The following is a 17223-nucleotide window of genomic DNA, read 5'->3' as shown; positions in this document are numbered from 1 at the left end:
AGGAAATGGAAGGACCATAACTACCTGCAAATTCATGAAATTGAATAATCAAAAGTGTACTGAAATTTTATTTATAAATAAAAGCCAATTATGCAAAACAAATTCTTGTTCATTAAAAAAGAAATTAATGCATGCCTTTGAATTTTCTTCAGAATGCCAAAATTTGCTTATTTCCTCAGTACAGATGCAGTTCTATTGTAGTTTTCATGAGTTGCTGGTAGGAAAAAAATACTCCACCATTGCATTGTGCCCTAGTCTCTGATAATTAGACTTTCTGAACTTTGCAAGATTGGTACTCAAAATAAACACAATCCTTTGCCAGATGGTTCTCTGAGACCTTTCTATCTTGATAAGACCTGTTAGAGTGTATATTCCACTGGCATAACTCAAAAAGTCCAGAGGCATCTCCATGTAAAAATTAAACATCAGAATTGAACTGTGGTGGTGAATTGTATTGCTTTTTTAGTCTTCTGAGACTGCTAACTACTATTAAAATTCATTATATCAAATAGTCTTCCAGTAACACTAATATAAATGAAAAATAACCTTAGTTAAATAGCCAGAAGACTTGGCTTCAAATTTCATCTCCTGTGATTACTATTGTTAGACTTTGGACTGGTCTCTCAACCTCCCTGGCCTTTAGATTTTCATCTATAACACGGAGGTATTAGAATAATTTGCCTTTGAGTACTCTTCAAACTCTAGATCAATAGTATAACTTTTTCTCAATAATATGATGATTATGTTACAAAGAAATCATTTTTAAATTAAGTCTACAAATGTTAGGAACTGTGTTTCAACACTGTTGCAGATATTATGATAACTGACCTTGAGAAGTTTACAATTAAATTTTGGAGAAAATGTAATGGGCAACTAGGTGGTGCATTGAGTACATTGTTTGGGCAAGTTCATTAAACTCTGCCTCAATTTCATCAAATATAAAATGAAGTTAAAAATAACATCTCCCTCCAAGAGTTGTTATATCAAATGAGATATTTGTAAAGCATAGTTCTGCCTTGTAGTAACTGACATAAAGATAGTATAATAATATGTAATTCATGACAAGCAATTCAATAAGTTAATCAGGAGTCCAATATTATATTTAACACCAAGATTTTAAAAGTTAAGAAATATTAGAATTGGCAAAGAAGAGAAGCAGAGAGTTCAAAGGCAAAAGAGAATAACATAGGCACAGAAGGAGCTTGAGTTGACCTTGAAGGATAGCTCACAATATAGATCCTTTTTTGACAACCTGTCTCTATTACTTACATATGATATAAGTGATTAAGGGGCAATTAGCCAAATTATAATGAGAGGAGAAGCTTTAATTAATAATTATCATGGATAAAGGGGGTTTTATTAATACTTCTCTTGTTTACTGTTTATGTACATGTTTAATAAATAAAAACAGAAAAGTGAGTGCTCAATATGTCAACAGATTTGAAATGCAAAAGTTTACCATGGTAAACAGTGACTATTTGAAAGAGTCACCTGGATTAGGGCTTTAGATGTGATGGTAAGACCTATTTCTTAAGAGATATGAAAATCTATATCATGTACAAAATCTGCCATTTTTAATTATCAGGAAAATTTTTAAATATTGTGAACATTTCAGCTTAACACAATTTCACCTTTCTTTGGAGCTGAGAAAAAATTATGCACAAATATAGTTTTCTGTATTCCCAGTACTGAATCAACATTAGTCTTTGACAACTATGGCACAAAGGAAAAGCAGTATACTAATTTGCCAATGGATTAATTAATAAGGGATGTATAATTTTGATCATTGCAAATTAGGAAGGACTGAAAATTCTACAGATGGATTGAACACTTCCATAGTGCTCTCAATGGGCCATCATCAATCATTGCAGGTTGAATCAATTTGTTTCTAGCTAATGTTTTAACTGAAGAAGAGATTTTGAATGCCATTAGCTTCCTGTGATGTGACAAGTACCTGGCATAGAATCTATTTCAACTAAGATTTATGGGGTGGGGGGGTTCAATGCTCATACAAAAGCTTTTCTAGGTTATATGACATGTGGATGTTAACCCACAGGAGTTCTAGTGTCCATTTCTATAAAGATAAAAGCAAGAAATTGTCCACAGTCACAGGAGTTTTTCCTCTCTTCATCTTTGCTGACAAGATTTTTCCAGAGACCTCCTTATTTGGCTGATCATTCACCTGGAAGATGGGTCATCTACTTCAGAGTCAGTGTTGATTGTGAAAGGGCCAAGTAAGAGTGCATGTGGTGTTTTTGCTTCCCAATAATTCCAGGAAAATGTAAGGGACAGAATAGAGATCTGTTTATCACATTCATAGATCTGACCAATGTCTTTGATACTGTCAGTCAAGGCAGCTTATGGAAAATTAAGTCAAAATTTGTTTGTCTGGTGAAGTTCATCTGTATTGTATATCAGTTTCATGATTGCTTGCTAGATCAGGTACTGGATAATGGACAATGTTCTCACAATTTCCCTATCATCAGTGGAGTGGAAAAAGATATGGAAGGAGTTTTATTGCATATGATGCAACAAAGTATGACTCAATTTTCTGCTGCTTGTGCTAATTTCAACCTAACAATTAACAACAGTAAAGGATAGGTGCTCCATCTTCCAGCATCATACCATCTATATGTGGAGCCATGGAATACTGTAAATGGAGAAGTTTTGAATACTCTGAATAAATTAACTTACCTTGGCAGTATACTTTCCATTCACCAGTGAAGTGAAAGAAACAAGGCAGTGTGCTTGCTCCTGAGATTTTTAGTGTGATGGTTTCAGTCATGTTGTCAAGGACAAACACACCAGTATTCTAATATTAAGTTTAAACATGCCAAATAGACTATTTTATGGAGGACTCACAGAGGGTAAGTACTCACGGGGGCTCAGAAAAAGTGATACAATGACATTCTCAAGGTCTCCCTTAAGGACTTTGAAAATGATTGTGCAACACAGGAGAGAACTAATACAGGACTGACTGACCAAGGTAGCATGCCGTCACCATCAAGGGTCCTCTGTTCTGATGAGCAAGGCAGAACTGAAGGAGTTAAAAGAAACTAGAGATGCAGAAGTTCACGTGGGATGTTTGTGCCTGACCTGTAGGAGATTTTTTTGAGCTTGTATTTATCTGATCAGTCAAAATTGAACACATTATAAGACCCAAACATAGTGACCTTGTTTTGATCTTCTTGGAGAATGAAGGACAACAACTACTACTACTGCTTACTTTTCCAACTTGGTTTCTGGAAATAGAATCATTACTTCTACTATTGCTACTGCTGTTGCTCCTGCTGCTGCTGTTATACTGCTACTTTTGTGACTGCTACTACTATTACTACTTCTAGTACTACCATTTTCACTCTAATTCTTTCTTTGTTAATATTTTATCTTTTTACAATTACAAGTAAAGATAACTTTCAACATTCTTTTTCTTTGAGATTTTAAGTTCCATATTTTTTCTCCTTCCCTTCTTCCTTCTCCCCTCCCCAAGATAGCAAGTAATATGATATAGGTTACATACATGAGCAATTATGTTAAATATATTTCCATATTAGTTACATTGTGAAAGAAGATTCCGATCAAAAGGGAAAACCATAAGAAAGGAGAAACATATAAGAAAAGTAAAAATAGTGTGCTTCAATTTGCATTCAGACTTCATAATTTCCATGATTCATTTGGTGACTTGAGACTGGAGCTCAGAAGAGAGGTTAAGATAGATCTAGGAATCATCTACATAGAGATAATTGAATTCATAAGGCCATCAAAGAAGATAGTATAGAGAATTGAAGAGGCCTCAGGACTAGAAGCAAAACTGTGTTCCACTTACTCTTCTTTGTGATGTAATGATTTAAAAATGGACTTTTATTAGTATAATAATATATAATTGATATTTAAAATATAAGTATATTTTATGTATCTAAAATAATATCTTTGAGTTCCTTTGTATATGTAATTAATTATATATAACTAACTAGGGGCAGCTAGGTGGTGCAGTGGATAGAGCACTGGCCCGGGAGTCATGAGCACCTGAGTTCAAATCCGGCCTCAGACACTTAATAATTACTTAGCTGTGTGGCCTTGGGCAAGCCACTTAACCCCATTGCTTTGCAAAAAAAAAAAAAAAAAAAAAAATATATATATATATGTATATGTATGTATATATATGTATATGTGTGTATTTATATATACATATATATGTATATATATCCATATAAAACTAAATATTTAAAAAAGACTAATTCAATGACCCTAGATTAAAAACCGTAAACCATAACTCCCTACTTGATTGTTCAGTTCCTTCAGGACCAGTCTTCTACCATGATGGCTTAGTCCAATAACATCAGAGATGTGATACATACCATTTTGCTCCCTCTGGACTCCAGCAGCCAGCAGATCAGGTTCACCAAGACTTATGTCATTTAGCCTGGTTCCTAGACACTCCATGCAAAGATGTTTACACCATTCCTCAGCCTCCAGTTCTGCAAATAATAAATAATGACCATGATATACAACTGAGCACAAAAGTATTAAGAAAAATCCCTAGGAGTATGGATGGATAAAGCACTGAACTTACATTCAGAAAGACCTGGGTTCAAATCTACCTGGGACACCTGAAGCCTGAGTGATGCTAGAAGTCATTTGTCCTTTAAGTCTCAGTTTCATGATCTACAAAATAACTAAATAATGAATTCTGCCTCATCAGGTTGTTATAAGGATCAAATGAGAAAATCAAAGGAATTTATAAATGATATATATTATCATTGTTGTTTCAAGTTCTATGGATAAATGCTGAATTCTCTGCCTCTGTTTACTACAAGTACACCAAACAACAACATCAAAAACAATCACTTTTGAGTATCTATTTTCTATGCTGTTGTTGAGATCATTTTAAGAGCATGGTTTCATAGATATAATGATGCTTAATGTTTTCCACCTGGGAAATTTTAGGCAGGTCTGATTTCTGGAGATGAATTGGTTATAATAATGTAACTTAAACATTCTTACAATTGCAACATAGCAATAAATGAAGCAATGAGAGTTTATTAATCACAAATATTTTATAGTTTTCTCCCCAATAATATATCTCTCACACAGTTTTCCTGGGTATGAATATTCTGAATAGGCATTGAACTCCTAAAGAAGTACAAAACTTGATGAGGAAAAATCACAATTAATTTAAACTTATTAATGGTATTTGGTTTATTCATAGTTTTCTTTGCTATAGGACTGAATATGCTCAATAGTGCTCATCTAAAAGATGTAGAAATGGATTAAAGGAATAGTGAATTTGATCTTTCTCTATTTTGTGGTTTATTTGAAAAAAAATATTTAGGCTTATAGAAACATAACTCTATTATCTCTACTGTTTAGCCATATACCCTTGTATAGTCACTGATTTTTCATATTATTTATTTTCAAAATTAAAAAAAAAACTTATGGAAGAGGTGCTAAATTCTTGTATGCCAGAAGAAGAATTGCAAGCTATCCATAGTTACATGAAGAGAAATGCAAATTAAAACAAATTTGATGTTCCAAACCTATTAGGATGACAATTTTGATAGAAAAATAATAAATGATGGGAGAATACAGAAAATATAGAATAGGGATATTAATGCACTGTTGGTAGAGTTGTGAATGGGACAAAGCATTCTGGAGAACAATGTAGAAATTGATCAAATGGCTACCCCCCACATCCCCAGAAATACCACGACATGATCTGTATTCCAGAGAGACCAAAGAAAAAGGAAAAGGACCTATTTATACAAAGATACTGTAGCAGAGCTCTTGGGGGGGGGTGGCAAATAATTAGAGATTGAGAGAATGCTCAACAGTCAAGGAATGACTGAACAAACTACCTTAATGATATTGATAGAATGCTATTATGCTCTAAGAAATAAAAAGCAGGATGGTTTCAGGAAAATTTGAGATTTATATGAACTAATATAAAATGAATAAAAGTAGAAGCATATTTTATATAGTATTAGCAATTTTGTATTGATGATTAGTTATGAAATACCTAGCTTCACCGATCAATATAACAATCCAAGACACTTCTGATTCATCTTGAAAAGTGCTATATTCCTTCTGATGAACTTTGAGTACAGATTTAAGGAAAACTTTTTTCACTTTTTAGAAATATGAGAAATAGGGAAATATATTTTACATGATTTTATTTTTAACTGATACTACATTTCTTTACTTCTAGAGGACTAGGTAAATAATGGGAGGGAGAGAAAAATCAAGAATGTACCTTTTAAAAGATTCTTTAAAATAAATTACAAATTTATTTTAAATAGACTATGCATGTTATAGAATAAATAATTGACATGGGGAGTATGTTTCCACATGGGAAATTATCCAGACCACCCTTTCCTGTTAAATGTGAATATCCTAAAATTAATTATATCTCTCTTAGAAATCAGTGGGTCACCATAGATGTTCTAATGAATTCATCAATAACAGGGAATTCTAATAAATTCTGAATGGGACATCAAAATATTTTTCTGTCCCCCACAATTATCCTTATTTAATCAAAAATTAGTATTCCTGTGCTTATTCTGGGGTCTTTTTGTGGAGGTGTTCTGTGTATTCTTTCAAGGATTATTTTGTCTTCTTGATCTTAAGGCAGTTTTTCCATTATAATTTCCTGAAAAATATTTCCCAGGCTCTTTTTTTAAAAGTTTTTGCAAGGCAATGGAGTTAAGTGGCTTGCCCAAGGCCATACAGCTAGGTAATTATTAAGTGTCTGAGGCTGGATTGGAACTCAAGTCCTCCTGACTCCAGGGCTGGTGCTCTATACACTGTGCCACCTAGCCGCCCTGAGACTCTTTTTTTATCTGTTTCCTGAAAGATCAATAATTTTATAAATTATTTCTCCTGAATTTATTTTCCAAGTCATTTGTTTTTTTCTAGATGGTACTTTATATTTACTTCAATTTTTTTCAGTCTTTTGATTTAGTTTGATGGAATCTTGGTGTCTCATATACTCATTAGTTTCTATTTGTCCAATTCTAATTTTTATGGCTTCATTTTCTTCAGTTAGCTTTTTTGTTTCCTTTTCCAATTGACTAATTTTACTTTTTTGTATTCCCCTAACAGTTGATCAACTGGACTTTTAGATAAGTACCACTCCTTTTATAGTTGGTCATTTTGACTTTTTGATAAGTTACATTCTTTTTTCCATTTGAGTATTTTTACTTTTAAAGGACTTGATTTCTTTAGTCAATTTTTCATAATTTTCCTGCATGGCTCTCATTTCTTTTTTCTATTTTTCTTCTTCCTCACTTTGGTTTTTTTTAAATCTTATTAAGCTTTTCCATGAGGTTTTGGATTTGAATCTAATTCATAAATTAATTTGCAACTTCCCTTGTAGGTAATTTATCACTGCTTCCTTCTTCTGAGATAGCATTTTTATCATCTCTATGAGAATAGTAGCACTCATTTTGTTTTTAGTTAGCACTTATTTTGTTTTTTTATTCATTTTGATAATTTAATTCTATTCCTGGATTATAGAAAGCATAGTCATGAGCTTTTTGTTCTGTGACTGGGGACTGGTCCTTGTCTAATTGCTTGCCAAAATGTTGCCTATGGATAGGTTTATTTCTTCCTTTATATACTGACTTTGCCTAACAGTGGTTTGTTCCTAACTCAGGGATTTCATTGCCTCAGTGTTCCCAGGGCTCAGACTCTGTCTGGGGTTGGGACCCTCCCTGCTGGCCTGCTATCAAGCTGAGCCAAGACCTGGATTGTGCTGTGACTAGAAGGCTCAGGCTGGCTTTGTCATTCTCCCTCCTAGCTGAGCTCTATTTCTCCTTTTCCTACAAAGAGACAGACATTCACTGAGAGTTTGTTCTTTTTTTTCATTTGGATCTGTAGCTTTAATATCTGTGTAGAGCCTTCATATAGCATTGTATAGGGAAAAGCTCCAGGAGTGTGTGAGCTTCATACTACCCTCTTGGTTGCCTATAGTAAGACTCTTGTGATTTTTATGTGCAAGTATGTATGTATGTATGTATGTTTTTAAATGACTTACAAAGGTCACTTGTTAATTGCCTACTTTGCCTCATAGGACTCACATATTACTTATTTTCTCAGACTTTCAAGGGGTATGGTTATTGGAACTTTATAACTTTAGAGTGCTGAATTATACCTAACAAGGTTTTTTCCTTTTTTTCCTTTCAACTATAAAATCAGATATAGAGACTTTTGAAAAATTTATTTGAAGAAAAGAGGAACTAAATTCAGTCCCTGGAAAATGTCAAATCAGGAGGTGCTTTGGAAAGTGAACTGCATCAATGAAGACTTCTTTAGTGAGAAGTTTTATGAAGTATGAGATCTATGAAGTCCCACATTTTCATTCCCTGAAATTCAACAATATAACCAAGGATTATTCATTCTGAAAAGATGGCAGAAAGAGGACAAGCAATGAGCTAAGGTCTCCTGAGAAATAATATGAAAGAAACCTCTTAACAGAAATCCTACAGACAACACCCAGAAAGAGAAGCTAGGAGAAAAACATCTACCAAAAGGTCTGTCTCCTGGAATCACAGGTGAACCTGGGGCAGAGACGAGAGAGCCCAGTGGTGGCAGGGAGAGGCCTGGACTAACCTAAGATCAGCTGCGTCTTTGAGCATGGAAGCCTGGATTCAAAGCCCTGGAGACTTTCGCTGTGAGAGCAGAGGATTTATCTACTCAACTTGGGCCCTGAAAGCCATACTTTCAGCCCACTTCCCAGAACAAACACAGTAACAGCTACTCAATGCCCCACCCCCACCCCCACCCCCAGGCTCAGGTGTGGACAGCAGAGCTCCCTCAGCTGAAAGGGAGATTAATAGTCTCACCACAGGGCAAAGGCCACATTTTTAAAGGATAATTCAGACCCAGCTGCTGCACCTCATTCCCTCCAGGACTAGGGAGAGGGCCTCAAATCAAGACCACAGAAACTGCAGAGAAAGTAACCAGCCCCCACTACTGGCTGACCCACTTGAAGTTACTAAACCCAGTGAGCAAAGCCTCTAGGCATCTCAACACCAAACATCTGTAAACCAATACCTCCCCAACACAAGATACTAAGAAAATGAAGAAAGGCCAGAGTAAAGAAAACTACATAGAAGATGACCATAACTCAGACAGAACTAGAACTTCTGTGGAGAATATGAATTGATCTGCAGCCCAGAACCACTTCCTAAAAGAAATCAGGAAGGAGTTTAAAAATCAATTGCAAAAATTTAAAGAAGAAAATCAAGAGAAAAATGAACACCTTGCAAGAGAAAATTAACAACACACAACAAGAAAACAAATCCTTGGAAAATACAATTGGACAAATACAAAAAGAAAACCAATTCCTCAATTGAGCAAATGCAAAAAGGACATAATTATCTCAAAACTGTAGTTAGGCAAAAGGAAAATTCCTTCAAAAAATAGAATTGTCCAATTGGAAAAGGAGTTGCAAAAGGTAAATAAAGAAAATTATTCTCTAAAAAAAGAATGGAATCTGTGGAAACTAATGACTTCATGAGACAACAAGAATCTGATAACAAAAACCAAAAAATGCAAAAAAATAGGAGCAAATGTAAAATGCCTCATTGGCAAAACACTGACCTTGAGAATAGAACCAGGATAGAACCTGCCTAAGAATCACTGGGCTTCCTGAAAACATTGAAGAGAAGAAAAGCCTGGACTTAATATTACCAGATATAGTAATGGAAAACTGCCCTGACATCATGGAACCAGAGGGCAAAATAGTTATTGAAAGAATACATCGATCCCCTCCAGAAAGGGATCCCAAAATGAAACACCAAGAAATATTGTGGCCAAATTCCAGAACTATCAGATAAAAGAGAAAATCCTTCAAGCAGCCAGAAAGAAACAATTTCAATACCAAGGAGCCACAGTAAGGATTACACAGGACCTCGCTACATTAACATTAAGGGATCAAAGGGCCTATAATGTGATATTCTGAAGAACAAGGGAGTTTGGGATACAGCCAAGAATCCACTATCCAGCAAAACTGAGACTTCTCTTCCAGGGGAAAAAATGGACATTTAACCAAATAGGAGACTTCCAGCCCTTCCTGATGAAAAGACCAGAGCTAAATGGAAAATTTGCACATCAAGGAGACTCAAGAGATACATGAAAAGGTCAAAAAAAAAATAAGTGTAAAGAAACAAACTGCTGTCCAATAAGATGAAACTAGCTATATCCCCCATCTGGGAGAAAGAGTCTCATAACTCTAGAGAATTATAATTCAATTGGAGAGAATATACTTAGCCAGAAATGATGGAATCTCATGACTTAAAAAAAATATCTCCTTTAAAAGGCAGGGACAGTTAAGAGGCAGGAGGATGGATGGGGTAAATCACATTACATAAATAGGTATAAAGTACCTATTGCAATTGAGGGGAAGAAAGGAGGAGGAAGGAACCCCCTGAATCTTACTCTTATCAGATTAGGCCTGAAGTTCACATACACACACATAGTTGAGTTGAGGAGCTTATCTTACTTTTCAAGTATAAAAAAGGAAAAAGAGGAGAAGGGAAGAAAAGAGGAACTAACAGAAGGAAGAAGGGGAAATGGGAAAGGGGAAAGAAAGGGGAGCATTGTTAGATTCAAGGGGCCAAATATACTGAAGGTGGTGGTAATCAGAAACAAAATACTGGGGAATATGGATAAAGTGAAAGAGGGGAAAATACAAACAGAGTGAAGATACCATAGAGGGCAATAAAATGTTAGTAATTATAACTTTAAATGTGAATAGGGTGAACTCTCTCATAAAATGTAAGAGAATAGCCAAGTGCATTAAAAATCAAAATCCTATAATATGCTGCTTACAAGAAACTCACTTGAAGCAGAATGATACATAAAGAGTAAAGGTAAAAGGTTGGAGCAAAATATATTTTGCTTCAGTTGAAGTGGAAAAAGCAGGGATAGCAACCCTTATCTCAGACAAAGCAGTTGCAAAAATAGATCTTTTTAAAAGAGATAAGGAAGGAAACTATAGCCTCCTAAAAGGTACTATAGATAATGAAGCAATTTTAATACTAAATATGTATGCACAAAGCAGTATAGCATCTAAAATTTTAAAGGATGAGTTGAATGAGTTACAGGATGACATAGACAGCAAAACTCTACTGATAGGATAACTCAGCCTCCTGCTCTCAGATTTAGATAAATCTAACTATAAAATAAACAAGGATGAAGTTAAGGTGGTAAATAGAATATTAGAAAACCTAGACATGAGACCTTTGGAGAAAGTTGAATGGGGATAGAAAGGAATATATATTTTTTTTCAGTACATGGCACTTACACAAAAATTGACCATGTTCTAGGCTATAAAAACCTAATAATCAAATACAGAAAGGCAGAAATAGTGAATACTTCCTTTTCAGAGCCTAATGCAATAAAAATCATGTTCAATAATGGGGCCAGGCAGAGATAGACCTAAAACTAATTGGAAACTAAATAACCTCATTTAAAAGAATGAGTGTATCAAACAACAAATTATAGAAATAATTAATTATTTCATCCTAGATAACAACAATAATGCAACAACATACCAAAACTTATGGAATACAGCCAAGGCAGTTGTCGGGGTATATTATGTCTTTAAATGCTTTCATGAATAAATTGGAGAAAGAGGAAATCAATGAACTAAATATGCAATTAAAAAAATTAGATAAAGAACAAATTAACCCCCTAATTAAATCCAAATTAGGTATTCTAAAAATAAAAAGTGAAATTAATAAATTTGAAAGCATTATAAAGCTAGTGAATTAATAAATAAAATCAAGAATTAGTTTTATGAAAAACCAATAAAATTGATAAAAATCTGGTTAATTTGATTAAAGAAAGAATGTAGAAAAGCAAATTACCAGTACCATAAATGAAAAAGCTGAACTCACCACCAATGAGGAGGAAATTAAAGTAACAATGAAGGATTATTTTGCCCACCTGTCTGCTAATAAATTTTATAATCTAATTGAAATGGATGTAAATTTACAAAAATATAAGTTGCACAGGTTAAATTAAGGGGAAATTATATATTTAATTAATCCTGTCTTAGAAAAAGAAATTCAACAAGCCATTATGGATAAGAAAATATCTCCAGGGCCAGACAGATTCACAAATGAATTCTATCAAACATTTAACAAATTGGTTCCAATTCTACATAAATTCTTTGGCAAAATAGGTGAGGATGGAGCTCTGCATAACCTTTTCTATGACACCATTATGATGCTGATATCTAAACCAGGAAGAGTCAAAAACAGAAAAAGAAAATTATAGACCTGTCTCCCTGATGACTATAGATACAAAAATCTTAAATAAAATCTTAGCAAAGTGATTACAGCAAGTTATCATTAGGATAATACACTATGACCATGCAGGATTTATCCCAGTAATGAAATATTAGGAAAACTATTAGTTGAAACAATCAACAAGCATTATATGTATTGGGGATAAGCTAGAGGTATTCCCAATAAGACAAGGGCCAAATAAGGATGCCTGTTATCACCACTACTATTCAATATTGTGTTCGAAATGTTAGCTTCACCAATAAGAGAAGAGAAAGAAATTAATAGAATTAGAATTGGGAAGGAAGAAACAAAACTTTCACATTTACAGTGAAATGTGGTATGCCTAGAGAATCCTAAAACATCCTCTGAAAAACTACTAGAAACAATTAACAGGATATAAGCAGGACATAAAATAAACCCTTATAAGTCCTTAGCATTTATGTGTGTGTGTGTGTGTGTGTGTGTGTGTGTATTAATAGCTAGGTACAGCTGCAAGAGTTAAAAAGAGAAGTTCCATTCAAAATAACTTCAGACAATATAAAATACTTGGGAGTTTACCTGCCAGGGCAGACTCAGAAACTATGAAAACAACTACAAAACACTTCTTTCACAAATAAAATCAGATATTAAAAAACTGAGCAAATATCAACTGCTCATGGATAAGCTGAGCTAATATAATAAAAATGACAATTCTACCTAAATTAAACTACTTATTTAGAGCCCTACCAATCAAAATTTCAAAAAGTTATTTTAATGAGTTCAGAAAAATTATAAGTAAATTCATATGAAGCAATAAAAAGTCAAGAATTTCCAGGGGTTTAATGAAAAAAAAAGTACAAAAAAGGTGGCCTAGCCTGATCAGATCTAAAATTATATTGTAAAGCATTAGTCATCAAACCTGTCTGGTATTGACTAAGAAATAGAGTAGTGGATCAATGGAATAGACTGGGTGCAATAGCAGGAAATGATTATAGTAGTTTGTTAAACCCAAAGAGTCCAACTTTTGGGATAAAAACTCTCTCTTTGATAAAAACTGTTAGGAAAATTGGAAGTTTAAAGTATGGCAGGAATTTGGATTAGACCAACACATCAAACCTTATACCAAGATAAGATCAAAATGGATTCAGGATTTAGACCAAAAAGGACATATTATAAGCAAACTAGGAGATCAAGGAATAGTTTACCTGTCAGATCTATGGAAAGGGAAGCAGTTTATGACCAAGGAAGAGATGGAGAACATAATTAACAACAAACTATATAATTTTGATTACATTAAATTAAACAATTTTATACAAACAAAACCATGGTAACCAAGATCAAAAGAAATGTAGTAAATTGGGAAGCAATTTTTAAAACTAGCATTTCTGAGAAAGGACTTGTTTATAAAATATATAGAGAACTGAGTCAAATTTATTTAAAAAAAAACTCATTCCCCAAATGACAAATTGTCAAAGGACATGTAGAGGCAATTTACAGATAAGGAAATCAATGCTATCCAGAGTCATATGAAAAATTGCACTAAATAATTACTTATTAGAGAAATGCAAATTAAAGCATCTCTGAGGTATCACCTCACACCTCTCAGATTGGCCAATATGACCAGAAAGGACAATGATAAATGTTGGAAAAAATACATCACTGGTACAAAAATATTCATAGCATCTCTGTTTGTGGTAGCAAAGAATTGGAAATGGAGTGAATGTTCATCAATTGGGAAATGGCTGAACAAATTGTGATTTTACATATAATATATATATATTATATATATATATATATGTATATATATATAATAATGAAATATTATTGTTCTTTTAGAAACCAGGAGGGATGGGAATTCAGAGAAGCCTGGAGGGATTTGCAAGAACTGATGCTGAGCCAGATGAGCAGAACCAGAAGAACATAGTATACCATAACAGCAACATGGGGTTGCTGATCAACCTCAATGGACCTGCTCATTTCAGAAGTGCAACATTCAGGGACAATTTTGTAGTATCTGTGATGGAAAATACTATCTGTATCCAGAGAAAGAGCTGTGGAACTTGAACAAAGATCAAAGGCTATTACCTTTAATTAAAAAAAAGTTATCTTATTATGTGATCTTGCTATCTCTTATGTCTAATTTTTTTCCTTAAAGATATGATTTCTCTCTCAACACATTCAGTTTTGATCAATGTATAGCATGGAAACTATGTAAAGACTAACAGACTGCCTTCTGCAGGGCATGGGGGGAGGGAAGTGAGATTTGGGGGAAAATTTTAAAATTCAAAAGTAAATAAATAAATTTATTTTAAACATTAAATAAAAAGGATCGTTTATCCTGCTTGGCATACTTAATATCAGCTCCAAATACAAAATTAGTGTAAGGCAAAGGAAAAATTTCTGCATCTGGAATTAGAGGTTTTGGATTTGAATTTTACTTTGTAAGAAGTAAATGGGAAATGAAAGTGGCTAAATCAACCAGTTTTTATTTATTTTATATCTCAAAATTTATGATTTCATCCATGATGTAGACCTGAGCTAATTGTGTGAAGGTTGTTTTCTATGACTGGTCAAGGATCAGAGATGTTTAGACAATGTAACATGGTATCTATTTGCAAACAAGCAGTCAAAGCAACATTTAAGGAATTTGATGAAGAAAAAGAATGAAAGAAAATTGTAAATGCTGAAGTCACAACAAACCAGAACCAGAACCAAAACCAAAATGATAAACCAAACCCAAAACCATAAATTTAGGAAACAATGAGGGCTTGAATTCACTAATGAAGGTCCCCATTCCACATGGTCTTTAGGCCTCTATGAAAATTCCCCAAAGAACAAAAAGACAGAGTTATATAGGTTTCAATTTAGTCAGGTGAATTGAGTATGGGCAAGATTCCATTGGACAAATCATCCTCATCCTTTTAAATCTAGAGTCATACTTGACATCAACTGATGAACAATTCATGGAATGTGACAACAGCAAAATCATGCAATGTTGAAGAGGGAAAGGATCACAATCAATCAGTGAGTCAACAAGTATTTATTAAGTAATAACTATAGCTCATTTAACTTACTCTTCTTGTTTTAACAGATGTTGAAACTGAAACTAGAGAGAAAAAAATTAGGTCAAATGACCTCTGATGGTTTTATGAATATTTAGCAATTTATACTTATTTGTACCACTGAATTCTTCTCTTACTGCGAAAAAAAAGTATCGCAACCATACGCAATTTTCTCCTCCAGGAAAATATTGGTTAAACCAGCAAAAAAAAAAAAAGGTTGGTGGAAAGGAAGAGACCTTTGGAATCACAGAAGTGTTCTGGCAGTGAAGCTCCTTTTCTGTCTCTAGGCATACCTCAAGAACAGCTGAAAGAGTCATCAAGCAATTTATAGTCCAGAAATATATATTATTCTGTTTTTTTATTTTTTTCTTTTGCTTTACAAAAAAATACATTTTGTTCCTCATCTCACTGACTCATTGATTTCACATGGTATTATCCATGATGGAATAAGCATAGACTCACAGCCACAGCTTAAGAGTTAGAAAGGTTATTAGAGATTGAATCCAACCTCCCCATTTAACATAAAGGAAACTTGGGTCCAGAGAATTGAGTGACTAGCACAAATCACACAAATAGTAAGTGGTATAGCCAGAATTTAAATTCTGAGCCTATTAATTTCATCATTATAACAGCTCTTTTATATGTTCTCTTCTTGTTTTTGATACTTCTACCACCCTGATGCAGGCTCTTATCACTTTAGTACAGGACTATTTTGCAATACCCTGCTGGTGGTTCTGCCTATTGACACAAGCCCTAGCATATAGCAGATGCCTCAAGTCTCTCCCTACTTTATTCCATCCTCTGCTTGAATTCTAAACTAATCTTCCATGGGTCTTACAATATCATCTCCCCCTTCTCCACTCAATAATGTGGCTCTTTATTACCTCAAAAATGAAATATAAAATCCTCCATCCTTTATAACCTGGGCCTTTTCCTATCTTTTCAGTCTTATTTTATTCTTCTCACTCCCAAGTACCATGTGATCCAATGACACTGGTTTTACTATTCTTCCCACAAGTCATTCTATCTCCCAACTCAATTCCTTTCGCTGAATGTCTGACATGCTCTTAGCTGTATCTCCTGACTTCCATGGTCTAAACTAAATCACATCTTCAAGTAGCCTTTCCCTGTCATCGCGGGGTGGTGAAAATGCATCCAATATATTTTATGTAGAATATATCTTGTACATTTATAATTGTATGCTTCTTGAAGACAAAGATCATGGTTTTTACTTTCTTTGTTTGCTTAGAGTTTGGTACCTTGCTTGGAACAAAAAAAGTGCTTAATAAATATTTGCTGACTAGCGTGAATCAAGTTCAGTGCTATTAAAATCTGACTAAATCCTTGTCTCCTTAGACTAATTCTCCTCCTCTTTAGTGATTTTCAAAATTGGGAAAAATCTTTACCTTTACTTCTTTCTCCTATGATTTCTGAGTTCACCTTCCAGAGCCTCCATTTTTGGAAGTAACCACTCCAAACAGAATCACGTCAAAATTGTTTAGCTGTGTTTTGTATTTTGTCTTCTGCTACTCATATAGAAGATCCTTGAGAAGGACTGATTTTATTTTTGTTTGTATTTCCAGTGTTTGACAGACAGCTTAGCTCATAACAAGCATTTGAGAAAGGTTTTACATATTTGTCTTTCTAGTGTTCCATGCTGCCTCCAATCCTGGCCTGCAAAACTTTGATATATATCCTTTTTTTCTTTTTTCCTTACTATGAGGTATACACTTTTCCCCTCAGGAATGTTTCTCATTTAGTTCCTCCATTCACATTTCCTCTTGTTCTATCGTATTTCCTACAATATTAGCCCAAACATCCTCCATAACAGACCTCTGCCTCATTAGACTTGGATCATAGATTTTTTTTAACCTGGTTAAACTGCTTTC

At 34.0% G+C, this 17223-nt stretch overlaps 1 protein-coding gene across 1 annotated transcript in view; it reads right to left on the bottom strand.

Moving 5' to 3' along the window:
* The window catches only part of DOK6 (docking protein 6), a 709371-nt gene that overhangs the window by 311065 nt on the left and 381083 nt on the right, over positions 1-17223 (bottom strand). The window contains exon 4 of the mRNA XM_074201732.1: positions 4359-4478. Coding sequence (XP_074057833.1) covers positions 4359-4478 — 120 coding nt within the window. The remainder of the gene's footprint in view (positions 1-4358; positions 4479-17223) is intronic.

This window comes from Macrotis lagotis, chromosome X, assembly GCF_037893015.1.
Source record: "Macrotis lagotis isolate mMagLag1 chromosome X, bilby.v1.9.chrom.fasta, whole genome shotgun sequence".
Taxonomy (NCBI): domain Eukaryota; kingdom Metazoa; phylum Chordata; class Mammalia; order Peramelemorphia; family Peramelidae; genus Macrotis; species Macrotis lagotis.
Note: the sequence above shows the minus strand (reverse complement) of the source record. Positions and strands in the feature narration are given on the sequence as shown.